Source organism: Acinonyx jubatus, chromosome B3 (assembly GCF_027475565.1).
Source record: "Acinonyx jubatus isolate Ajub_Pintada_27869175 chromosome B3, VMU_Ajub_asm_v1.0, whole genome shotgun sequence".
In the NCBI taxonomy this organism is placed as follows: domain Eukaryota; kingdom Metazoa; phylum Chordata; class Mammalia; order Carnivora; family Felidae; genus Acinonyx; species Acinonyx jubatus.
Genome location: NC_069386.1, coordinates 22,087,567 through 22,115,213, shown reverse-complemented (window position 1 = coordinate 22,115,213; position 27,647 = coordinate 22,087,567). Strand labels below are relative to the sequence as shown.

Sequence of the window (27,647 nt, the reverse complement as noted above, 5' to 3'; positions counted from 1 at the left end):
GTAACTTCTGAACAAAATAACCATGGAATGTGAATCAGTTGATAGCAGAAGAAGTCAGATGAAGAATATGAATAAGTATTTTGACAATTATTCAGAGCAAAAAAAGAAAGGAATTCTACCAAAGGATGAGAGCCTCTCCCATGTCATTCATAGTAAAAGCCAAGACCCCCAACACTTGGGCCACACCCTGTTGTTTCTCTGACCTTCTCCACCCTCGCACTCCAGCCACATCACCCCCTTGTGTTCCTCGGCAGACCCAGATGGCATGTTTCCATCTCAGGGTGGTCAAAAAAGATCAATTTGTTTCAAAGATAAAAGCATGATGCACAAATATAAAATGAACATGTGTCAAAGTTTTTACTTAAGTCATTAATTAATGAGGGAACAAGCAAGGTGTCAAAAACCAATTCCAAGAAGCATCCAAAAAGCTGACACATAAAAAGGCAACCAGAAACATGGATCAGATATGTTAACAGGAATCAGTCCACCAGACAAAATCCATTTGCTTCTCTATGGACTGGAGTCCTTTGCATTACTATTGGTTTCCTAGAACTTACAGAGTTGGAAAGTAGTTCAAAGACCATGACATAGTCCGAGATAGTTTCTGATAACATGGAAGGTGTGTGAAACCACACATAACATGCCATAGGCTACTGGGTCATCTTTCTCTTGTCTGTTTTGTTCTCACATTTCAAGGCTTTTCACAACCTTCCCTGAAAGGCCTGTGCCCTTGTTATTCTTTCCATCAAGAACGTTTACCTCGTTGATGCTCTATGACTTGTTCCTCCACCTCCTTCTGGCTCTTCTGTTGGCCTCACGTCCCACCCTAGGCTCTACCACTCCCTACATGCTCTCCATGCTTTCTTTTTCTTGGAGCCCCTGATATCTGGCATGTGTGCTCCCCTCTTCTATTTGTCTACAGCACAGGGATTTTTGTCTGGCTTGGTCACTTCTGTGTCCTCAGATCCTAGGACAGTGTGTGATAACAGCACGTAAGCCTTCACTAAATATTGGTTCAGTGAACGAACAAATTAAAAACAAACATCAAAGGGGCAGGGGTGAGAAAGGGGAGGGTTGGACAGACAGTTCAGAGGATGATTTTGGAGATGCACACATAGGTTGGCCGCTTCCACTCACTACTTAAAAACAGGTAACTGCTCCACTCTTTTCCCACCACACCTTGTTAGAAACAGCCTCCCTCCAGATTAGGTCTGAATATTTGATAATGCATATCATGCTATAACAGCACATCATAAAACCTCATTCTCTGGGAGGTCCAAAGCTGAAAAATTATCTTTGCTTAACTGAAGATTCATGCCACATCCAAGAGCTGCTAACTCATATTCTTTTGGTAATGGCCTTCTGTTCCCATCCCCAGCCCCAGACCAGCCATGATTGAACTTTGGGCCCTTGAACACCAACTGGTTAACCTTCTTCAAGAGGCATTAAATTGAATAAGAGACGTGCTCCCTAAGATCCCATTCTTTATGTGGACTGATGTGATACCATGATAAGACATGAAGCCCACAATAGGGCTACAGCCATTCACAAGGAGGCAGGTCCCGGCTCTTCTACATTATCCTTGCTACCTGTCTGTCTCCTCTCTGCTTTGGCTGAAAAACCCCCTAAGTCCTTATGATGTTCTCCTTCCTACTCACTTCATTGCTGTCCTCCCCATCAGGAGTCAGGATTGGAACTTCAATCAGGCAAAGGTGACAACAACTGAAACTTGAGTGTGAAACCCATGTGTGCTGTAGCTAACCATGTCAACAGCTGTCCTTATCAGACCCAAGGCCCTGACAGCTGCCTTTTCCAACTATCACCAGCCCAGCTTGAGGCTTGAGGTTCTGGCCACCAGCACACATTCGGTCCATGCATGGGGCAGGCAAGCAGAGCCGGTGTCAGGGAGCTGCCATTCCTGGAAGCAACTGTCAATCTATGACAGAAGGCAATTGACAGACAAACACCACAGAGGTTTCCAGCAGGAATGGGTCCCCACTGCCCAGAGCAGCAGCTTGCTTTTTAGCGCATTTTTAATGCATATATTATCTTCCCTCCCTTCTCTGAGTCACTTCCTCTCCCAAATAAACCATGCGCTGAGGGGCACCTGGGTGGCTCAGTTAAGCATCAGACTCTTGGTATCAGCTCAAGTCATGATCTCATCGTTTGTGAGTTCAAGGCCCGCATCGGGCTCTGTGCTGACAGCGTGGAACCTGCTTGGGGTTCTCTCTCCCTCTCTTTCTCTGCCCCTCCAGCACTCACAGTGCTCTCTCTCTCTCTCTAAAATAAAAAATAAAATCCATAAACCATATGCTGAAGTACTTGTTGTAGGCTGACTTCTGGGTGAACCAAATCAGTGACTCACTGATCAGCACACAATCATTAACCCTTATCGGCTGGATCACCACGTTCCACCCAGGTGTGTCCTGCCTACATCACCCCCTCTCCAGGCTCTGCTGTCAGCCACAGGGTCATGGGAATCTGTGACAGAAAGAGGGTTATAGCCAGAGGACTCTAATCTCAGAGGTAAACATGAGTCTGCAGATGTGCAAATGCAGCTTTGCACAGGCTATAAGAAAGGGGTGGTTGATACCTCATGTCCTACCAATACAGAGCCAACAAAAATGTCTTCAAATGCATTCATCAACAAAGATTCCACTATTATTACGGGATTTTCTGACTGAGCAGCTTAAGAATGGAGAAGCTCAGAGAGGCTGAGGTAGCTGCCTGCAGTTGCACAGGGCAGGCAGGGGTGGCCAAGGTGTCACTGCAGTTCAGGCTTTCTTCTGCAAGCCGACTGCTGATAAGAGTGAGGCCTTTCATTCCGTCCAAATGGGAAAATCATGAAAAGCTATCCACAACTGCTACTCACTTTGAGCAAGACTGTGTTCAGAAAAATCCTTGAACTGCAGGCTTAAAGTAAAGCAGAATAAAGCAACCAAGAAAGTACTGGGATCAGCATCCGGCAGGGATGCTTTTATCAGCGCCTGTCCTCTCCTCAGAGCAACCCGGCCAGCTGGCTGGCAGCACTGTAACTTGTTCACCATACATCAGGGAAATAAAGAAGCCCATCCCAGAAATGATGCCGAGATGGCTGCTTTGCAATGACCCAACCTCTTCAAAGCACAGAAAAATGTATTATATCCCCAAAACCATTAGTGGCTCAAGCTTGGACTCCAATATCAAACCAGAATAGAGCAAGAAACGTGATGGACGTGTTTGTGATGCTTCCCCTAACCTGAATCAATGCTCCCTTCAAAATCATGGCTTATGCAGAATGATGGCATGCTCCCCTCCTTAAGGAAAAGCTCCCCCTGCAAACACAACAATTTAATAAACCATCACACAAGCCTACTGAGAGAACATACTATTTGGAGTGCCTGGAAGCTGGCAGAAAGTATTAAGCTCAACATCTCTCAAAATCTCCAATAACAGAATATCAGAAGGTCAGGATCCTATTAAATTCAAGCCTGTTTTTGCTACTTCCTCTGTCAATTTTTTGGCTCAGGCCCAGGTTCATATTTTCCAGCTTGCCAATATGATTTCCTTCCTTCCTTCTCTTGTTGTTATTAGCAGTGCTCATGTCACAGAGACCCATCCCCTACCCCCTTTCTCTTAATTCCTGCATCCCTGCTTCCTCCTTCCATCCTGTCTGTGCACAAATATTTATTAAGCACTCTCTAGACCCCCGGGGGGGTGGCAGAGCCCATGTGCCATAGGGGACAGGAATGCCTTTCTGTAAGGCATGACAAAAAGACACAACAGGGATTCAGTGGAACGGGAGTCAAGCTGAGGTCTGAGGGATGAAAGAAGGGTAGGCATTCCACACCAAGAGGGGAGCTCACAGAAATGTCCTGTAGTGGAAAAGAGTCCAGACACACCAAGGAGGTGAAAGACAAACATCTAGCCAGGAAGCAGGAGGTGTAAGAGGCAGCTGCAGGGGTGGGCTGGACCACTCATCCCTGCCAGCCAGGCCACATGACTTGTGTCCAGACAGTAGAGGGAAGCCAGCGAATAGAGGCAAGGGATAAGGAGATCACTCTGTGTTTGGAAACTCTGTCTGCTTGCCTACCTACCCTCTGTCTCCTTCCTACCAGTCCCTCCAGCATGCACTTAACTGAGTGCTCCTTCATTACAAATGTTTGTTTTGGTCCTTCATTCCCCCCTCAACTCTAATCTGGCCTTCCTGTTTCACCTCTTCCCTTCCATAGAGCACACCTTCATCTTCCTTCCTCCCCCACAACCTGTGTGCCCTAGAGACGTGAGGCTGACTTCTGCTTCCCTGATCCAGGCTGAGCTCCTGCCTACTCTGCCCAACAGAGTGCAGTGAAGGGGCTGTTCTAGGATTCATATGCTCAGTTCATAAGGAGCCTGGTGGCTGCCACTTCCTTCCTCTCTGAACACTTCTTGCCACACACTGGGGGTTGCCTGCATCCTGTGGAAAAGGCTCACGGAGGAAGCTAAGGTGGCACAGGTAACTGTCCCAGCTGCGCTCCCACCAACAGCTGGGGGGTGTGGCTCTCCACATTCCAGCCCATCAGAGCCTCAGCCCCCTGCTTTTTGCCAAGAACTGACTTAAACAGACAGGCCACCACATGGGTCAGTCAGCCCACAGTGTGGTGAGAAGTCATATGCATACATTTTTTTTAAGACACTAAGTTCAGGATAGTCTCTCAAGCAGCAAAAAATAACTGACACTGTGTCTATGACTGGCTTACATGTATTCTGTAACCTGCTTATCCTACATCATGTCTGTGTGGACATGCAAGCCATATATTTAACAGTTACTTCAGAAAGGAAGTTCTATATCCCATTTTTCAGAAAAACTAAAGCAGAAGAGGAGGCAGCCTCTACAGATTCCATGATAGAAGCTGGTGGATGTGGTCAATGGGGAGATGAGGAAAAGAGAAAAGAGAAAAATAGTTATTTAGAGCTCAAGGGGAAACATGAGAGGAAAGGGGCTCTGGGACCATCAGCTGGGTCAGATGTGGGGGGGGTGTGGGTACCATTATTTCTGAGATCCCGCTCCCTGGTGACAGCAGGTGGAGACTGCATCTTTGCTCCTTGAAATTCAGTTTGCATAGAATACGTGGTAACTCTTCCTTAGCCAGAACATTAAAAGCATCAAACATTTTACTTATTAGGTTTTGAGGTGCTACATATAAGTGATAAGAAGCACCTCTATAACCTCATGAAGTTTCTACCACATTGTAATATCTATTCTTGATTTCAAATGAAAAAGAACTAAATTAGGCACAATGTAAAAACACTATTGACATTTCTTTTTGAATTACTCTGAGCAGAAATCCTCATCACCATGTCTGTAAATGCACAACCACCATCACTGAGCATTCAATCTTTGCCAAGTACCACACTAAGCATGCTAGGTGCATCCGCAGAGTTATCCCTTCCAAACTCTGAAGCTGGCATCTCCCCCATTTTTCAAAGGAGGAATCTGAGACTTAATGTTTATAACATACTAAATATTACAGCTACAATTTATACCCAGACTTCTCCAATGCTGACTCTTTGTCCTTAAGAAGTCAACTGCAATGCCCCTGTTATGGGCTGAATTTTGTTCCCCACCCCCCCACTCCCGCCAAATTCACATGCTGAAGTCCTAGTTCGTATGTTGAAGTTCCACAGTATGTGACTGTATTTGGAGGTTTTAAAGAGGTAGCTAAGTTAAAATGAGGTTGTTAGTGTGGTCCCTAATCCAATGTGATGGTAGTCGGCACAAGAGTACATCAGAGAACACAGACATGTGCAGAGGGAAGACCATGTGAAGACACAGAGAGAAGATGGACATCTACAAGTTGTAAGAGATGAGACTCAGAAGAAACAAAACCTGCAGACACCTTAATCTTGTATTTCCAGCCTCCAAAATAAAATGTATTTCTGTGGTCTTTTGATGTCAGTGGCTGGGAAACTAATGATCCAAAGATGAGCCATGGGGTTCCATGTGCTTCACCTACTCAGTTGGGGACCACTTACTCTAACTTTAGACATGTTTCAGAGCTCAGGTGTCTGAACTAATTTAAGAAACTGAAGAGTGGCAGCGAATCAGAAGGGAATACTATTCTTCTAGAAACAAGCCCAATTATTCAAATGAAATGTAACTGCCAGCAAGAAAGACAGAATTAAAAGTTGACACAAGAAATGAAATCACCCAGCCTCCTAGAAGCAGTCAGTGTAGGACAAACACATCAGCTGGTGACAACCAAGGACAGTAACCAATGGTCACACTGTTTTCTAAGTCAGGAAGGCATGGGACTTCCTTCTCTTCCCGGTAGGACCAAATGCAGCAGTTGTAATTAGGAAGTATCTTTCTTTAATATTAAGCTTGTTATCACATTCTAAACCTTACTGGGAAGAGATGCTCTGGATCCCCTTATTTTGATTATGTAGCTTAGCAAAAAAAGATTTAGTGCTTCTAGAAATTTACCTTGCCTGAATACCTTTTAGGCATCTGGTTTACAAATCAGACTGTCCTGGTTCACAATGAATCCCTCATTTCTTGACCTCAGGAGCAGGATTCCTGTTCTTAATCCATATTAGAATATGACTATTATCTGTCTTTTTCTATCAAGTACTCCACCTGCATCACAAGCTTCTGAGCACAGCTAAGGTGATGGTCTTCATGCACTCAGCTATAGGCAGCAGGACTCTCCCAATGCACAATGGGAATACATCAGATGAGGACCTGGGTCCAAACAGTGGACTCCAGTCATGCATGTCAAGGGCCAGCAACTTATGCTGTGACCATAATTGCTGCCATTCAAGTGCAAAGGTAATTCCACATGTAAAAAATGCCTCAGTGCCAATATGCACAAAAGTATATATGTACCTATAATGCACAGCCCTATAGACATGTGCTCAGGCAGAGTGCTGGGTAATGCAAGTCTGCATGCCAAGGCAGAGAACATGGGAGAGGGGGACAGAATGTTTCTCAAAGGCCTGGCCATTTACAAAGCATCATGGGCAGCAATGGTCCCAAATTACAGATCATGGGTCTGGCATTTCGATGAAATATTCAAATATGCATGGTTGTTACATATATGCAAAACTAAAATCATTTCTCCTTTTGTCCAGTGTGCTTACCTGTTATAGAGAAGAATGTCTGGCTTCCAAATCAGGCCATCTGGGAAACGAACAGTCTTCACGCCCGGATATTCTGACATATTCCATTGTAAATAGTGATCTGTCCAAGACTAACACACACAGACAATGACATTAGCAGCACTTTGCTTCCTTGCCTACTAATATTTCTTATAAGGGATTATTAGATACATTCAAAGCCAAAAAGAGTTCCAGATACTATTTACATAATTGAATTGTTATCTATAAAATATAAGGAAACTGAGAATTAAGTAATCTCTTGCAAAATGACCATGAACAGCATAAAAATCACATTTAAGATCCTGCTGTCACCATGACCACATTCAAACAGTAGCATTAAAGTTAATTCCAGTCCACTGCATGCCCCGAAGGCTTCCCCTCCCACAGCAGATGGGTTTTTTTCCTAGCCAAATGAGTAACTGTTTTGCTTTCAAAGTTCTCCACTGAAAGGACACTTTGGAAAAATAAATTCACTTATTTCCATTGGAATATGAACTAAGCTAGAAAAATTAAGAATATTTATTTCCATGAAACAACTTTTTGCAGCTGCTGGGGAACCTCTCAGAAGCTTCTAAGGAGGATGTGTTTTTGGACTGGAGTTCTTATTTTCATGCAGGAACAGTGCTTCTGATGCCACAACCCCAAAATGCAAACACATGGCCTTGGTGGTAAAACACTGAATCAGGACAAGGGTGAAGATGGGGACTCAGGAAATAGTCATAAACACACCAACACAGGTGCATCTGCTTGACGTCAGGTCCAAAATTGGTTCTTGAGTGACCTTTGCCAGAGGAAGGCCCATGCCTGGGGTCCCTTGTCCAAGGACCACATAGCTCAGCCCTACCTAGGGTCCACTAGCTCTGTAAAGACTGCTCAGGTAAGATCCCACCTACAGCTGCTATACAAACAGCTCCACCAAGCCAGGGTTGCAGGGCTGGCCCGTTTGGACTCAGCACCTCCTACAAATGTGCCATAATCAGGGCAGACCCCCAGTAAAGGCCCCATCCTGTACCCAGTCTCCCTGGGGTCACCCATGATCTGGAGCTCAGACCTCAGATTTAGAAAGGTATGTGATGCAACACTTCCAGCTGGGATCTAGGCAACTCCCCATAATCAAACATATCATTATTTCTGCAGCAAAACGTGCATACTGATACTAAGTAAGAAAAATAAATGCCTCCACTGCACATCTATTTCGGTTTGATTTTAGACTCAGTGAATTTGATGCAAAGTTACAAAAACAACATCAAGGGGGACAAAAACCCTTTAATTTTCAAAGCTATTGAGATTTGGGAATTGTAGCCAAGGGGTTGTGGATCACAGAGCACGTCCCAGAGATCCCACCATCCTCTGGAGAGGACAGGCAAGCATCCAAAAAGGCTGTTCCAGTTCTGGGACCATACGAAGTCAGATGAGAGGAAATAGCCAGGTGAGTAATGTGACTTTATAGCCATGGGCCTCTGAGAATGAAGATCCGTCAATGTATAACATGGTGAAAAATCACTTGGAACATTTAGGATAGAGCCACCCTACTGATGTTTCTAATTGATGTGGGTAGTTAGTAGTGGGGAAGGGAGGAGGGGAGAAGAGCAGGAAGGATACGCAAGGGGAGGAGAAGGACAGTACCCAGAAGGGCCAGTCTTGTTGAAGCTGGTTTGCAGGAATGCCTAGGCATGAACTAAACTGTGTTTGCTCCAGCCTTCTCTGTCTCTGTACCATTTGCCCAGTGCTCCCTTCTTTTCTCTCCCTTGTCAGGGGGATAAGCCCTTCCACACTCAACACCTGTGCCTTCCTTACCAGGATCTCATATCTCACCCTGGGATGCCTGTCACTGTCACTATTGCCACCATGCTAATCATGGTCATAGGGCTCCCAGAGCGAAGGTGGGCATGGCAGGCAAGTGCCCATCTCCCACACCTGCTGAAATGATGGGCAGAGCAGGGAGGAAGGCAGGGAAGTAGAAGCCCTTGGTTGGTCAAACCGCAACCTCTTCAGATGGCACGTGTGAGCTGCACAATACCTCTCCAGCAATTTCACATCTCCTCAACCCAACCCATCATCTTAGCTGCATGTGTCCCATGGGTATGTATCCTGACCATTTGGTTTGTTCAGAGTCACGTGTACACCTTGCTTGCCATGATCCAGGGATGCCAGCATGATTACTATTCGTATTTATAAGAGGAGACCGGGGCACAGAGAAGCAACATCCTTTCAGTCAGACACTGGGTCAGGACTCAGAACTGCATTATTTGACTTTAAGAAGAGTGATCAGTAGGCTCTACCATTGATGTTTCTTCCAACCCAATCTCTCTACACTGGCAGTTGGGGGCTGTTCATCCTCTCTGAAGGAGCCCCCCATCTGCTCACTCAAAAGCCAACCTGGGTCTCCTCCACCCTCAGGAAAGAAAAGGGGGGCTGCAGAGAGCTGTGGAACTCAGGCACATCTGGGTTTACACCAAGGCTGTGGCAGAGACCAGCTGTGTGAGCTCAAGCAGATTGTTAATTTTTTTTTAACGTTTATTTATTTTTGAGACAGAGAGAGACAGAGCATGAACGGGGGAGGGTCAGAGAGAGAGGGAGACACAGAATCTGAAACAGGCTCCAGGCTCTGAGCCATCAGCACAGAGCCTGATGCGGGACTTGAACTCACGGACTGCGAGATCATGACCTGAGATGAAGTCGGACACTTAACTGACTGAGCCACCCAGGCGCCCCTCAAGCAGATTGTTAAAAACAAACAACCCAGGGCACCTGGGTGGCTCAGTCTGTCAAGTGTCAGACTTCTGCTAAGGTCATGATCTCAGGGTTCAGGAGTTCAAGCCTCACATCAGGCCTTCTGTTGTCAGTGTAGAGACTGCTTCGGATCCTCTGTCTCCCTCTCTCTCTGTCCCTCCCCAGCTCATGCTCTCCCTCGCCCATCTCTCTCAAAAATAAACAAACATTAAAAACAAACAAACAACAACAACAAAAACATGGGCCCAAAATTACTTAGGCCAAGTCACCAAACTGAGGCTTAATACTTAACTGTATTTTCAACCTCCCACAGAAACCTAAGTCTTAAAGGGCCAATCAGGAATTTTCTGATCAGCCTCTGTGAAGTCATCCATCGCCACAGGGTCCTCTCCATCCCTCAATGGAAGATGAGATATAATCTGCTTGATAAAACCCCCTGCCCCTCCCCCAAAGATAAGGTTACCTTGCCTGAAACAATCCTTTCTTTTCCCTTGCTTATAACTTTCTTGCCCCACCCTCCTTCCTATAAAAACTTTCCATTTTGTACAACTTGTGGGAGCTCTCTCTACTTGCTAGATAGGGTGCTGCCCAACTCACAAATCCTTTAATTAAGCCAATTAGATCTTCAGGTTTACTTGGTTGAATTTTGTTTTTTTAACAAGGTAAATACCCCCTCTGGGAGCTGCAGCTTCCTCACAGGTGCCTGCCTCACAGGGCAGGACGGCACTGGAAGGATGAAATGTGTGCAGCAGCAGGTAAGTCATGTGGCCCTGGTAAGCCCATGACAAATGACGGCTTAAAAAAAAAAAAAAAAGAGGGATTCTTCCATTTCATAAGATACTACAGGACAGGAGAGCTGTAACAACCAAGCTACAGCTAAAGGTGCAGAAGCCCCATCAACTGGGCACTGGGAGCCGGAGTGGGAATGTTGGGGCTGTGTGCCCTGGGAGCGGGAGAGCCCAGGACGCCACAGGTTTCCATGAGCATTTCTGAAGAATGGATGTGTAAAGGGGCTTGTGAATAATAATGTTCCAGAAGGAGCTTTTCTATCCTCTTAAAGCACTTACTCCCCACTCAGATCTCTGGAGGGCAAGAGGCCCTGCACAAAATCTTCCTACAGACAGTGTGTGGCATGTTGGGCAGCTGATAGTGTCAGTCTAGAAACGCCAATACTCCCAGACCATCTGGAAGAGTCTGTGCTTTTCCTTCTCTCCCTATTTCTGTGGGACCCCTTCTCATTTAATCTTCAAGATATGACTATGTGGGGTTTTAAGGGGACATACAAGGGAGGAAGGGGCCCTTGATCTGAGATGTACCATAAGAACCCTAATTCTTCCATGGGTCTCAGAACTGGCCCCCATTAACATCTACCTTGAGGCCATAGGAAACTTTAAGTTTGTGTGCATGTACATGCATGAAAATATTTATAGCAGGATAATGAGAGAGAAGAAATGGAACATTTTCTTTGTTTAAAAAAAAGGACATTATAGTATAATAAGAAACATATTTGGTCTATGTCCCAGGTTCTTGGCACATGGTTTCTAAAACCTTGGGAATTTCCTGAGGATAGGAGTGTCTCTTATTATTCATATAGAGCACCTTCTGAGCCCACCAGAGGTTATTCTATTGAGGTGAGGTGACTGAGATCACCTCAGGTTGCCAGCATGCAGCCGGTCATCAGAAAGATCAAGCTTTGATTACAGGGTGGCAACCTTCAGCCCCACCCAACCTCAGTCTCCAGGGAGAAGAGAGAGAATGGGGACTGGGTTATAAAAACTCTTGAACCACAAGATTCGGAAAGTTTCCAGATTGGTGAATACATCCAAGTGCCAGGACAGTAACTAGCCCACAGAAGGCATGAAAGTTCTGGGCCTCCCTCACACCTTGCCCTATGCATCTCTTCCATTCAGCTGTTCCTGACCAGGATTCTTTATAATAAATTGGTAAATGTAAGTGTTTTCTTGAATTCCATGAGCTGTTCAGCATTCAAACTCAGCTGGATAGAAGTGTGGGCAGCCTGGACACCCCCTTTGCACCTGGCATCTGATGGGGTAGTCTTGTGGGATTGAGTCCTTAACTTGTATGATCTGATGCTAACTCCAAATAGAGAGGATCTACCCAGTTGGTATCCTGAGAATCAGAGAATCAGTTGCTGGTGTGAAAGACAGCATGTACTTGGTGTTGGAAAACTCCATATAAACATGTTTTGGAAATTCTTCCAGTCAACCATTTTGATCTCAGATGAAGAAAGTGGGCCTCCTTCTTCCTCCTGCTCCCAACACTTTTTCTCTCATTGTGACAGAATGATTGAAATCACCATTAACTATGGGTCATCATGAGGGCCTAAGCAAGCCACTGGCTAGCCTGTGTGTGAACATAAGGTGTGGCATTCTCAGAGATGAAGTGGTAGAAAATGCAGCAATTAAGTATTTTAGAAATAAACATGGTTTGCAACCTAGCATTCTACAGTGTGAATGCTATTCATTCCATAATTATAATCCATAATCAGGAAATAAAAAATAGGGAATAAACATAAGAAGGATGGAAAATGTAGAGTCAGAAGAATGGTTAAAATTCCATAGAAGAAAAGCACAGGCAAGTCTTTGGATGGCTCAACTGTCTCTTCAGAAACTGAAATGCTGCTGCCACTTCTTCTTATAGATTAAATCAGATCATATCTGACAGGCCTCCCAAAATGATAAAACTAATCTACAGAGAAACTACCCCAATTGCTTCCTGCTGGGAATAAGAAGAGGTATATAGAACAGCAACTTTCTCTTCCTTCGGGTTATTTAAATAACCAGAAAGTCCTACAAAATCAAGGGGAAGTGAAAGAAAGGAAAACAAAATAACAAACTGTAAGTCAAAAGAGAATTTAATTTATTTTACTTTTTTGCCCTTCTATTCTGACTGTATAGAAAATCTCTAATTTGCAGAATATTGACCTCAGAGTTTAAATACCCTGGGAAAAAGATTATTCAGATTCAGATTTTCAGAACAGCAATTCAGCAACATGAAGCTCTGGGGAAGAAAAGTGGCTGAAGGCAATTTCCTTGATTTTCTGTCCTCTCCTGTCCATATTTCTGCTTCCCTTGGGTCTTCTGCCCTCTTGGTCTTCAATATGGAGCTTCACTTCTTATTCATACCCTTTATTCAGGCTAGGTCAGGTCAGGCTGGTCACCAGCTAGAGAACATAACAAGCAGGAATCTAGGTGATGGTGGCTTTATAAATGGCCCCAGTGCAACTTCCAAGGCCTGCCATGGTGACATTCAAGTTCCTTGTTTCCATGCTGTGGCCTCAAAGGAATTCCAAGGCTTTCCAGGGGGAAAGAGCTTCGATTAGGTACCTGTTAAGGTCTGTTCTAAACCCAAGATACCTATGATTCCTTAAAATTCATTCAGAAGCCAGTGTTAAAGCTGCTACATGAGCTATAGATGCCACCTTCCAGATAAATATGTCACCCCTGCTTTGTAAGGACACATGCTAAAAAGGCACCCAGCATGTTTCCAGGTGGTGGGCATGTGGAAACAAGTATTAATTAATGATGCAACACCTACACACACCAATGCTTCCTGATCTTCACATTTAGAAGGGTCTATGCCTTTCCTTCTCTCCCTTCCATTTCTGTAAAGCAGAGATTTTTTCCCACCTCTGAACTCCACTGTCCACACCACCAGCTGGCCTCCTGCCATACTTCAAGGGAGTCACTTGTTCACAATATTTTAACCTTTTTGTTGGGCTGTAAATTGCACAGCCCGATTGTAAATGGCTTAAGAGAAGAAATTGGGTCTCATCCATTTCTGGGTTCCCCCTCATGTGACCTACTTCAATGTCTTCCCTGTAGCAGGCATTCAAAAAGATAAGGTGAATAGGTAAGTGAGATAAAAAGGTGATTTTTAAAACAAATGAAGCTGTGGACGTTTTTGCAAGTGCAATAATGAATTAGAAATAAGCTGTGCTTGAAAGAAATTTAGAGGTCTCCAGTGACATCCTCCAAAGCAAGCATGCTTATTTATGGAGCACCTGAACTCAATGCAATAAGTAATAATCTAGTTAATTTTTTCCTAGAAAACAACACTCTTTGAAAAAAAAATGCCAAATCATATATGTTATTAACGATCATTTGCTTACTGAGGGATAAGGATATAGGCACCAGGAAGACAGACCTGTCTTTGACCTAATATGTAGTGAGCATATTAGGTGTTTCTCTCTTTATAAAAAAAAAAAATTCAACAGCAGCTCTGTACCATAGAAAACATGGGAAATACCTGGTTTTATATAAAAAAGGAAACATTTGTATTATCTCCCAGAATTCCCAGAGCTTACACTACAGTGTTTAAATGTGAGGTGGAGTTGGCTTTATTTTGTATCATAATATCTTAGCCCTTCCTAGGTTCACGTTGAGTTTTTTGTTTCATTCATTCATTCTACAAAACTTACTCATGCCTACTGGGGGTAGAGTAGTGAATACAACTGGAGTCCTGCCCTCACAGAGGACACATTCCAAATGGGGGATGAGAACTCAGAGCCAGAGAACAAATAAACAATACAAAGTATGGGACAAGGGCTTTAAAAACAAAATGAAGTAGACTTAGGGAATACATGTTGTGTTCCCCCAAATTCCTATGTTGAACTCTAATCTCAGTGTGAGGGATATCAGAGGTGGGGCCTTTAGTAGGTAATCAGATCATGAGGAGAGAGCCCTCCCAAATGAGATTAGTACCCTTATACAATGGGACAGATCCCTCCCTAAGAGATTAGCACTCCCATTTCACCTAGTGAGGAGGCAACAGAAATGCAACTCAAAAAAGAGCTCTGAATAGAATGCAACCATGGTGGCACCTTGGACTTCCAGCCTTCAAAACTGTGAGAAATAAATATCTGTTGTTGATAAGTCACCCTGTTTATGGTATTTTGTTATAGCAGCCAGAAAGACTAAGATACCGAGGTGAAGAGAATGGTATGGGCTGGGGGTAGGCAATGAGGGTTTGAGATAGTAGGGTTTGAGAGGAACTCAGAGAAGACCTCACTGAAAAGGTGATCTTCAGGTAGATACTACTAAGAAGTGAGAAAGAAAAGCAAGTGGTTCTTGGGGAAAGAGCCTTCCAGGCAGGGGGAGCAAATGCAAAGGCCCTGAGGTAGATGATGTGCATAGGGCAACAAGCAGGGCAGGGAACACAGCAAGAAGAAGAGGGCTGGGGAGGATGTAGAAGAAGCGAGGGCCTGGCATGCAAAGTCAAAGACCACCTCAAGGACCTCAGCTTGCTACTGGGTGAGACAGGAGCCCCTGGAAGGATCTGGGTCAATGAGGCTTGTGGCTAAGCCTTCTTCTTCTCTTACTGGGATCACGCTGACTGCTATATTGAGAACAGACATCGCTAGTGGAGGTAAGGGCTGAAACACAAGGCCCAGCTATGAATCTCCATAGTAACATAGGTGAGAAATTATGCTGGTTTAGACCAAGGTGGAAGCATTGGGGTTGATGTGCAGTAGTTAGACCTTGGCTCTGTTTTGAAGGTTGAGATCAGAGGTAGGTGTGAGAGACTAGAGTTAAGGGTGACTCTGAGGCTTCTGATCTGAGCAAATGAATACACGGAGTTACCATTTATCCAAATGGAGACAGCAATTGTAGGGGCCAAGGGCAGGCTGCCCAAAACGTGCCACTTTGTCATACTGATTACTTTAAATTAAAGTTAATTACGATACAGCTTGTTCAAGAGGGACACTCAGACCCTCCACTGTCCCCCTGAAAGCAGGAAATAAATCTACCATGTGAGAGGTGTCCTCCCTCAATTAGGATGTAGAGACATCCTTATCACCAGAGATAGGGAATTTAGAGCCAAGAAGACTACATAAACAACCCCTGTGACTTTTTACTAATTTACCACCCCAGCCCAAGTTCCTTTTAGAATTCCTTACTAATTAAAGCTCCCAAAGTTAAGGCTTTTTGTCCTGTTAACTCCTCATAGATTTATCGTGTCTTTGTCTGAAAAGTTTAAAAACTATCTGCCTTTGTCATTTCCTTAGGTGTCAAAGTTGTCAAAGTCATTATTTGGCCTCCGTGTGCACATAATAAAACTCTGTTTTTTTTTTTTTTCTCCTGTTAATCAGTCTCATGTAAATTCAATCTTAGTCCAAGTGGAAGACCCAAAGGGTAGAGAAGAATTTTTCCTTCCCTTCACTATAGAGGGAGCAAGTGAGAAAGAGAAAGAAAGGACACACTGGATTTAAGAGCCTACTGGGTGCCCATGTAGGGGCACCAGGAAGGCAGTTGGGTTGGTGCTTTAAGCCAGGATACTGGGTCCTCCAACTCTTGGGACAAGGAATGACTGCACAGAGATGAAGAGACTAGCAGGGGGAACTCAGGAGTCACTAGAGAATTAGGAGGAAAACCTAAGGACAGGCAGCCAAACACTAAATGTAGAAGGATTTCCAGTAAGAGGGACCAATCCACTCTACCAAATGTTCCTGAGAGACCCAAGGTAAGAGGGAAGAAACCGATCCCTGGAAAAACCAGAATAAAGGTGTTCTATCCTTGGTGGAGAGTGGAAAGATAGGACAGGTATTGACAGGTAAGGGACATCAGGCATCACCTGGGGTGATGGTGAAGTTCTGCTTCCTGATGGGGGTGGGACTGAGGAGCTGAAAGCATTCCTGGCTATTCATTGACTGATACACTTAGGATCTATACATCACATTGTATGCAAAATTTTTACCTTGAAAGAAACCCTGGTCAAAGAGCTACCTGAAACATGCAGTTGAAAATGCACCACTGTCTGCTATTCCTCTTTGAAATGAACTAAAAAAATAAGCTAGGCTGATAGAAAGATGGATAAATAGCCAAATGGGATAAAGTAAGAATTAAAAAAAAAAAATGCTAATTACAGAATCTAAGAGGTGAGGCTATAGACTCCCCATAAGTTCAAATGTTAGGTATATTTGAAAATTTTCATCAAAAAATTAGGGAAGGGGCACCTGGGTGGCTCAATCAGTTAAGTGTCTGACTCTTGATTTTGGCTTAGGTCAATGATCTCAGAGTTAAGAGTTTAGGCTCTGTGCTGGGCATGGAGCCTGCTTAAGATTCTCTCTACCTCTTCCTCTGTCCATCTCCCACTCATGCATGAACTCTCTCATTCTCTCAAAGAAGAAGAAGAAGAAGAAGAAGAAGAAGAAGAAGAAGAAGAAGAAGAAGAAAGAAAAGGAAAGAAAAGAAAAGAAAAAAGAAAAAAAAAAGAAAAACGGGGAAAAACATTAGAGTACAGCATTCACAACCTGGGGGTTAGTGGTTTGCTCACCCCAAGTCAGCTAGGGGTGAGTTTAACTGAGAATTCATGGGAAGAGAGTGGGGATGTCTGGGGAGGATGCTGCTTGAAGGAACATTGCTGTAAAGGTGAGAAGGAAACGAGAGTCACTGGGGAAAGTTAATGGAGACAAACAAACTGCAGTTTGTATGCTAATGAGGCCAACCTCTAGACACTATTAGGACATGACTTTAGAAGCAACAGAGACAACTGTGACAGTAAGGCTCTCAGCAGGCCCCAGAAGAGGGAACTTCTTCCCAGGAGGGAGGCGCCATCTCCAAGGGGAGCACAGACCCAAGCCCATGTGCCCAGACAAAAGGAGGGAAGCTAGAGCAGATGTGCACAGGCTGAAGATAGGATGTGCTTACTAAAGAATGTTGCTTTACTGGAGAATGTTATGCTAAGTGAAATAAGTCATACAGAGAAAGACAGATACCATATTATTTCACTCTTTGTGGATCCTGAGAAACTTACCAGAGGACCATGGGGGAGGGGAAGGAAAAAAAAAAAAAAAAAGAAAGAAAGGTTAGACAGGGAGGGAGCCAAAACATAAGAGACTCTTAAAAACTGAGAACAAACTGAGGGTTGATGGGGGATGGGAGGGCAGGGAGGGTGGGTGATGGGTACTGAGGAGGGCACCTGTTGGGATGAGCACTGGGTGTTGTATGGAAACCAATTTGACAATAAATTTCATATTAAAAAAAAAAGAGAGAGAAAGGGGATGTGGGGGCAGGGGGTAAATGGGAATTCTCCACACCTTTCCTTCTATTTTGTTATGAACCTAAAACGGCTCTAAAAAGATCAAGTCTTTTAAAAAAGGGAAAGTAGTATATAAATTTCAAAGGAAAACTTAAAAAAAAAAAAAAAGAATGTTGCTTTAAATCCTGCAGGGAAATTCTGCAAAGGTTCTACTTTATTCATTACAGGCAGGTTCTGTGAGGCATCTCTTATATAGCAAAGCCTGCTCTGGGGACATACAGCAGATGGCTTTAAGTGAATCTGTTTTCTATTCCCCAACTTCCACTTGCATTCCCACCAAAACTCACCTGCCCAACAACCACCTGGGAATATCCCTTTCCCCACATTTACTACTCTGATTTCTGCCTTACAAAGAAAGGGAATTTCCCTCACCTCAACTCCTGTCTTGGGACATTGACCCAAGAAGCAAACAACAAAAGGCAGATTCAAAATACCAGTGTCTGTGTAAATTGTGCTAAAAATCAGGTGACAAAAACTTTCAAAGATCAGGCAGGTTTTAATTCCTTGTTTTCAACAAAATTGAATGAGAAACTAAGCAAGCTGTCAGCTAATACATTCCAATGAAACTATATTATTTTTGTCATGTAATCTGGAAGAAGTTCAAGGAATTGACTAACGTTTTAACAAAATGCCTTTCATAATGAACGATACACTACTACATCTATTTTAAAAAGTCATAGAATTGATGGTGAAATCTGCATTAGTGTCTCATTTCGTAATGAAAAAAATCATCATCTACAAACATATGAATTAATTTAAAACAAAGCCCCATCTTTGGTAGAGACATGAATGCCACCGTGATGAATTAAGAACCAATAATCATTGTAATCCTAAATCAATCCAGAAGAAAAAAAAATTAACACTTATTGTCTAAAAGAATGACTTCATGTTAATATCTACATTTGAGAGAACCAAGACAGAGTGATTGATAACCTGCAAACATGAAATTACAGAACATTAGGATAAGTTCTGTGTGAAAAGTGGCATAGCAATACAAGTGCAATAATAAAAGGAAGGGACTGTGCAAGACATCTGCAGCTAGAAGGCCTTCTTTATATATTTCCTACATGAATGATATGGGCATCAAATCATTATGGTATTTAGTTTCCACTTAAAATAGAGACTAACAGTTTTACTTTTAAATGCCAATATTTACAATTTGCTGGAAGAGACATCATTTGCAATTCATTAAATTTAGGTGAGAATTTTACATGTCAAGCTAAAAATGCATGAATGGAATACAGCATTTCAGAATTCTTGCAGGGGTCCCCAGAGCACTAAGCATGACTGTGACAGCCTCTGGCTTAGGCAACTCTCTAGGATTCCCATTATGCGCATCTAGAGGGCATAGAGAGTGAGGCGGGTGTCCCTAAACCCTGGGGACCAGTTAAGGTGCATGTTACAAACAGGTTACCAACAATGTAGATCTTCATCTTATTACTTGTTTTGCATGAGTGCTTTTAAAATTTCCCCAAATCACCCTGTAGGAAATACACGCATTCACTGAGCCCTGCTGGACGCAGTGAGAAATACCCAAAAGTGGATGTTCTACTTCACATAAGTTGGCATGTGTGGAGTTAGGGAGGACAATCCTGACTCTTCTCAGGGGCTCTCTTCCTCCGCTGCATTTCAAGCAGGAGCATCTGAGAAACCACAGCAGGAAGACCCACGGGAGAGGACTGCCCTTGTCTCAACTTACCATTTGCAGCCAAATGTTGGTAGTTAGAACTTGGTTCTTCTCATCCTTCAAAGAAAAAGAAAGAACCATAAATATTGCTTATATGGTTTACAAAAGAGGGACTGATGCCATTATTCATGCAGGAATCATACTACTGGGGCTGTGGGAATGCATGGAAACTAGGAGGAACCAAGCACTTCCAAACACACTCAAGCCGCATTTCCCCAGAGTTAAGCTTGTTCTCTTTATTCTGAAGTAACAGACATTTATTACAGAGCACTTACAAAATGCAAAGTATAAAGAAGAAAATTAAAACCCACAGCCCCACCATCCAGAGATGACACTTCCTAATGATTTAGCTTACTTTCCTTTGTACTCTTTAAAATAATTTATATGCTTAAAAAATAAAGTTGGGTACAAATTCCAATTTTTTAAAGTCAAGTTTATTACCAGAAAGTATAGAGTTTTAAACAAATATAAATCTCACGCTTCCCTCCCCCAGGAAAGGGAGCATGACCTATGACAGCTGTTGTACCATATGCCAATGGTAGTGTGTGGGCCACATTTCTCCCTGGTCCCTGTGGATCTGCTTACCTTTTCTCTCATCTTTTATCTACCAGGAAGTATTCCTGGCCCTTGACACACACTTGCAAGGTAAATTCTGTCCTAACGAGCAAACCAAGTTTCAGAAAGGTGAGGTGACTCTATGAAGGAGCTATTCAAACTTGGATCTTTCTGACCCAAAGCCCCTTTTTCCACATTTCTGAACCACCTACGGGTGGCATCCAGAAGAGTGCCAAGTCTGTGCTTTAATCAGAGCTTGGGATAGTGTACTAACCATGGCTTTGTCCCAGCACAGGACACCTAAAGAAAATTCTAGTCAACAACAGCCTTTCCAACTGGGATGCAAGCAGTGTTTTACCACAGCTGGTTGAGCCCAACATGGCCTAGCAAAAACCAGTGTGCATACACCAATGACCAAGTTCCATGCAATACTTATACTGAGATAGTGGTATTCACTACTTAGCACTCAATTCCCACCCAAAGGACTCTACAAATTGACAACTGCCATTCTCTCTAAGAGAAAGTATTTATTAATGCCCCCAAGCAGAGTGCCTAGAAGCTGAGACTGTGAGCTCCTCCAGCAGGAATTACCTGGTCCAGTTATGGCATACACAAAAACAATCCCAATGGCAGAGAGAACATGGCATCTGCTGGGGCGTGGTCATAGGGAGGGATGCAAACGAGAAACAAATGCTGCTTCTCATTAAAATAAAAATGTATTGAACATGTAAGGAGTTGGCAAAGATTACTTGATGCATCAATGGCCCTGGCCCAGCAACTCACACTCTGAGCACCTTTGAGAGGTGAAACTAGGAGGTAGGGAGGTATCTGAATCCTGAAGAAAGAACAGGGCTACTTGAGGAGGGACAGGGAAGAATGTCCTAGTAGGGTCTCAGGACACAGCTGAATCCAGAAGTAGATGTCAGTTTGGTTACAGGAAAAATACATTCTATTTTCCAAAATAAAACATGGCAGAGTCTTCTGGGTGGAAAAAGTTATGGAGCTAACATTTCTCTGTACTCCGTACTAAGCAAATGGTTCCCAACGGAGCCATATATTTGAACTGCATGAGTACTCTAGTTCCGGTTCAATCTCCAATATTATTTGAAAGCATCAGTGAACTCTTTTAGGACATACATCCGTTGTGTCAACTTATTAAGGAGTTGTTGTTTTTAATGGACTTAAAATTAGCCGGTGTTCCACTTGGGTGGCTTTCCTTCTTTTAATTGCATCTGTGTCTTCAGCTTCTGAGAAAAAGGCTTCTGTGGTTTGGGAGCTCAATTACTACCAATCTAATTAAAAGGCTTTCTTCTTTCCAACATTTGAACTGAAACCTCATTAGAGTGAAACGGAATTTCTGTGGTGTGTAGCAGCATGGGACTAAAGTGCCAGCATTTCAAACTGTAATCAACACTGAGCAGCAGCCAGCCACTGCTGGAGAGCACAAAGATGCCAGGTAAGGGAGCCTTCCGTGGAGATTTGAGAGGACCAGCCTGCAGATCAGCAAGGAGGCTGCTGTTGGCATTCCCAGAGTAGGTCTCTTTCCTCCCAGCTTCCATCCCAGGGCCACCGGCTGGCTGAGGCTCTCACCTCTCTCAGTCCGCACAGAGACAAGGTGTCCTACCTCTTCACCACCCCTGAGATGCAGCGTCCTCTCCACACTACACACTGAATGTTTGCATTCCCCTGAAATTCACATGTTCAAACTCAACCCCACTGGGACAGTATCTGGAGATGACCTTTGGAAGGAGATTAGGTCATGATAGCAGAGCCCCCAGGAATAGGATTAGTGCCTTATAAAAGAGACTCCAGAAAGCTCCCTCGCCCCTTCTGCCATGTGAGGACATAGGGAGAAGATGGCTGTCTATGAACCAAGAAGCAGGTTCTCACTAGATACCAGATCTACCAGTGCATGGATCTTGGATTTACAAACAGCATCACAACTGTAAGGAAGAAATGCATGTTGTTTAAGCCACCCAGTCTGTGGTATTTAAGTTATGGTAGCCCAAGCTGATGAAGACCACACACAGTCTGACCTCCACTAAGCTCCAGATGGAGCTCTCTGCCCTCCTTCAGCTGCACTGATCAAAGAATTAAGACCAAGGTTCTCAGTGTAGCACACAGCCTTTTCTACAAGCCATAGTCCAGCCATGTGCTCATTCATTCATTCATTTATTCATTTATTCACTCATTCAACAAATGTTTGCAGAGTACTTCCTGTCTCACGCATTATGCTATCCAGACATGTAGAGTAGGAATTGAACATTGTTCTTGAGCTCATGGAATACAAAATGTGAGTGGGGGGTGGGATTACACAACTCAACAATGATATAATTTCAAAAGGTGATAGTAAAGGAATGAGACACCTTCAGAGAGGATGACAGGGGTAGAGTCCCAAGGATGAGCCTTCACTTTTACACCCTATGATATTGGAATACTGAAAGACACAGATCCCTCACGCCATCACCTGTACCACTTGCCCTTTAAGAACTCACTCCTCCTTACCTCCCAGGGCCTTCCCTGTCCCATACCTTCCTCCTTTCTCCTGCTCCAGGCCAGGACCCCCAACAGGCAGCCCTGGACTGAAGTTGCCTCCTCGATCACCAGGGATTCCAGCACAGAGCCAGCAACCCAGACAGACCTTGGCTTTGCATAGGAGAATGAAAGTCAGTGAGGAGAGGCAGATTTCAGTTCAACATGAGGAAGAACCTCCCTGGCCTAGAACAGTTCAGCCTACTTCAGAAAGGATGTGGCAACCAGCTCCTGGAGTTATAAACACAGAGGACAGCCACCTACCTGGAAAGGACACTTTCATCCTTCGGTGGCCCTCTGAAGGTATAGTCCTGGTGACCTAGGGCCTGTGCAGTCTACAGTGGCCAGGTCTCCTACACATCCCAGTGCCCACACTTACACCCCCTACACCAGCCACTTGGCCTTCCTTCCTGCCACCCTGAGGATAGCCAGTGTCCTGCTTCCTGAGCCTTCTGCAAGAGGGCCCAAGGCACAACTTCAGCCTGCATTCAACTGCCATGCCTCAGAGTTTACACATTGCTGTGCATGATGAGGTGATGTGGAGAACTGGGCATGGAGACTGAGCCTTTGGCTTAGAAAGTTGGCAGATGGATCTGCAGTTCCCAGATGTCTCTCTGGCTTCAGGCATTAGGATGTTCCTGGAAGAACATACAGGGGCTCCATTCCCTCTCCCAAAATCTACTTATTCTACCCAGGAGGGAAACTTCCTTCCCTCTCATCTAAACATCCTCCACTGACAGCAAAGCCACCAGCCTCCTGTACTGCGCTTGAGCTTGTTTAAATCCTGAATCAGCTGATGAAACTGCATTCAGTAGTCTCTTTCCTCATGAGTTGGATGTCACACTGGTCAAACACTGGGATTCCTGTGGGAAGGAATCCAAACCCCAGCCCAAGGGCCTCTGAATAAATAACCAGCAAGCAGAACGGAATCTGAATATGGTTTCAGTGATGACCCTGCCTGGCAGGACAGCATGGTGGAGCAGACCCCATGCAGAGGAAGACCCTCCAGACTCTAATCTCAGCCCTCTAATCTCAGGCACTCAGTTTCTGTGGGTTTCAATTTTCTCTCCCAGAAAATAAGGAGACAACAGCTTTCTTGACCACCGCCCAGAGTGGGAGAGGCGAGGGCAGCCTCATACAAGCTGTGACATGTGACTCAGTGCCAGTGGCTGTTCCTGTGGGGCTGCCCTCACACACACAATTCTCTTACAAGACCCACACTCCTTCCTAACCCTGGGACCACACAAGAGGAGACACTACTGACGGTTGCTATGGAATCACAGGATGCCCTTGTGACAAAGCACCCCCATAGCCAACTAGTCTAATGCCTCATTTAAAAAAAAAAAAAATCTGAGCACTTCAGAATATAATTCAGCCTTAAAAAAAGATGGAAATTCTGCTATTTGTGATAGCATAGATGAGCCTGGAGGACACTATCCTAAGTGAAATAAGCCAGACATAGAAAAACAGGTACTACCTGATTACACTTACATGAGGAATCTAAATTAGTTGAACTCACAGAAGCACAGTGTAGAAAGGTGGCTACCAGAGGCTAGGGGAGGGGGAGATGGAAGGTCTTAGTCCATGGGGACAAATGTTCAGCTCTGTAAGATAAATAATTCCTGGAGATCTGTGCAGCATGGAGCCTATACTTAACAATGCCATATTACATATTTAAAAAATTTCTAAAAGGGTAGATCTAATGTTAAACTTTATCACAGAAATTAATAATGATAATAAATAAATAAAGAGGGCTGGAGGGAATTTTTGAAGTGATGGCTATGTTTATGATACAGATTTTAGGGAGGGTTTCACAGGTATATGCTTGTCTCCAAACCTGTCAAATTGTGTACATCAAATATGTACAGTTTTTGTACGTCAATCATACTTCAATAAAGTTGGTGTTTTTTTTAAAGTACACTTTGATTTAAGTAGCTATGCTTTTTTGAATCAATCTCCCAGAATAATTATGTATCTGTTTTGAGTACAATGGTTCTGATAATGTGTAATGTGCTACCTTTCATTTCATATAGCAATTATTCTTCTGGAAGTTATACAGCAACATTATTCAAAATTATTTTTCATAGTTCCCAACACTTTCTTTTTGCTTTTGTGTAGACACTGAGAAAAGGAGATAACAATACATCTCACTTTGTCTAAGTTCTTGTTTGCAGAGAAAATTGCTGGATAACATAAATTCCTATTCGGTAGTCTTTGTAGTTTATAGCAAGGATTACTTCTTTTATCAAATTTAATTTTACACCAACCATTTTTTTGCCCTAGTTTTACAGAATAATAAACCGAGAGTCCGTGACTTCCCCTAAGTCAGCGAGATCGCAGGTCTGACAAAAAACTCATACCCAGAATAAGAAATAAACTCCTACATATCAATAAGAAAAAGGCAGACAATCCAAGAGAAAAATGGGCAAAAGATGAACAAGCACATGATTTTCACCACAAAGAATATCAGTAATAACATAGCTAGGGTACCTGGGTGGCTCAGTCAGTTGGGCATCTGACTTTGCCTCAGGTCATGATCTTGCAGTTCATGAGTTTAAGCCCCACATCAGGCTCTGTACTGACAGCTCAGAGCCTGGAATCTGCTTCAGATTCTGTGTCTCCCTCTCTCTCTGCCCTTCCCCAGCTAGTGCTCGTTCTTTCTCTCTTTCTCAAAAATAAACATTAACTTTTTTTTGAAAAAAAAAAAAACATAGCTAAACCTTCAGTAGACATTTGGATTCTTGCAAATGTCATGCGTGGATGTGTGCGTGCGCACACACACACACACACACACACACACACACACACACACACACTTTTTTTAAACTATATCAGTCTTGTGACAACAACCCAGGAAAATCAGTACTATTATTATTCTCATTTACCAATTGAGATAATGGGAAGGCTCCCAAATTTAACCTAATATGTCTCTGTTCTGCTCCAATGTTTTGCAGTGAGCATATATAACCTTTATAATCAAGAGAGAAGGGGTGAATAAAGATAGCATCTGTAAACAAAGTAAGTTCCTAGCCCTAGGTCACACAGCTCAGTGTAGAATCTGAGATCCAACCCCTTATCTTTATCTGTTTATCTCAACACCTGTGTTTGAGGCACCCTGAGACTCCTCCAAATATCACAACAGTGAGCACCTTGGTGATGCTAATAAAAAAATGGTCCCCTTTGGTATCTGTATAGCAGAGAAATTCTCAATTACTGTATGGAAACCTCTGAGGTTCTGAGATGCTTTAGAGGATCAGTGAAGTCAAAACTTTTTCCATAATCATTAGAAGTTTTTAGGCTGTTTCCCCCTCATTTCCTCATGAGCAGAGGGGAGAGCTTTGCAGAGACCATATGGCTCATGATGTCAGCAGCAGACTGAATGCAGAGGCAGATAAGAGAATCCAGCTGTCTTCTATTAATCTTGGTATTTAGGAGATTTACAAAATATAAAACAATGCCACCATTCTCAGTAAAATTGTTTTGCTTGGGAAAAATGGTTAATTTCCACAAAATATTAGTTACGTTAACAATTTGTAATTGTTTATTACAATTTAAAAATGAATTAATGAACTTGAAACATTTTCTTAGTTTTCGTTTCTAACATGGTAAATATTGATAGATATAATCCACATAAAAATGGGGGGAATTCTCAATAGCTTTTATGAGAGCAAAGGGATTCTGAAGCTTAAAAGTTTGAGAGCCACTGGTATAGGGCTAGGCATTCATAAGACACCCTGTTTCTTGTACCTAAAGACCTGGCCCTCTCAGGGTGCAGACCCCTATTCCATCTTTGTTTTCATTTGGGGTTGCTCATGATCTTTGTCTTGGGAGTGCAAATGAAAAATCTAGGTATCTATCACAAGCAGACCTGGTTGGGTCACCATCAAGCTGTGTAGACTTGGAATAGTCATTGAGCTTTTCTGAGACTCGGTTTCCTATATGTAAAAATAGGAAACTGAGGGGCACCTGGGTAGCTCAGTTGGCTTAAACATAGAACTCTTGGTTTCAGCTCAGGTCATGATGTTGCAGTTCACAAGACTGAGCCCTGCACTGGGCTCTGTGCTGGCAGATTCCCTCTCTCTGCCCCTCCCCAGTTTGTGTTGGCTCTCTCTCTCTGTCTCTCTAAATAAATAAACGAATAAATAAATAAATAAATAAATAAATAAAAACAAAAAATAGGAAACTGATTGCCACATCACCAGCAAGTTGCAAGGATTAAATGAGTACCACACCAAAAGTGACTAAAACATAGGAAAACTTTCCAACTTTCAATTATCAGAAATAAGTTCTTCCAACACAAAGGTACTGGAGAGGCTTAGAAAGTTTGGCCCAAATAGGTAACATCTCTCTTTCTCCAACTGCCTACCTTTCAGTGTGGTGTATCATTACATTAGTTTTATTCTCACTGAAATCTGGGCCTATGAGGTTAATGTCTCAATGTCAGCATTTAATTTTTGTAAGTTTATTCATTTTGAGAGAGAGAGGCAGAAAATAGGGAGAGTGAGAATCCTAAGCAGGCTCCACACTGTCAGTGCAGAGCCCAATTCGGGGCTTGATCTCACAAACTGTCAGATCATGACCTGAGCCAAAAATCAAGAGTAGGACATTCAACCGACTAAGCCACCCAGGCACCTCTCAACACTTAATTTTCTTAATGGGTTGAGGGTTATTCTGTGATGTATGCATGTTCAGATATGAATCTTTTCAAAAAGAATGTATGCAACACAGTTTCCTTCAAGCATTGGATCTAACGTCCCTCCACCAGCTACCCAGCCTCACAGCAGGCTTGGCCAAGGAATCTCACTATTTTCCCACCCAGGTTCTGGAACCCCTTAATCATCACTTACCTGTTTAGAGATATACACTTATTTCTAGCAGTATTTTTAAGTACTAACAAATAAAGGAAACGTGTGTGCTCTGTCCCTTTAAAACACAGCACTCTGAAGAGCGTGATACTGTA

General features: G+C 43.4%; 1 protein-coding gene across 2 annotated transcripts in view; it reads right to left on the bottom strand.

Annotated features, from left to right (window-relative positions):
* Positions 1 to 27,647, bottom strand: part of CHRNA7 (cholinergic receptor nicotinic alpha 7 subunit) — a 112,223-nt gene that overhangs the window by 44,199 nt on the left and 40,377 nt on the right. For both annotated transcript variants that reach the window (XM_027067879.2, XM_027067880.2), the window contains exons 3-4: positions 19,613 to 19,657; positions 7,102 to 7,211 (exon numbers count right to left, since the gene is read on the bottom strand). In XM_027067879.2, coding sequence (XP_026923680.1) covers positions 7,102 to 7,211; positions 19,613 to 19,657 — 155 coding nt within the window. The remainder of the gene's footprint in view (positions 1 to 7,101; positions 7,212 to 19,612; positions 19,658 to 27,647) is intronic.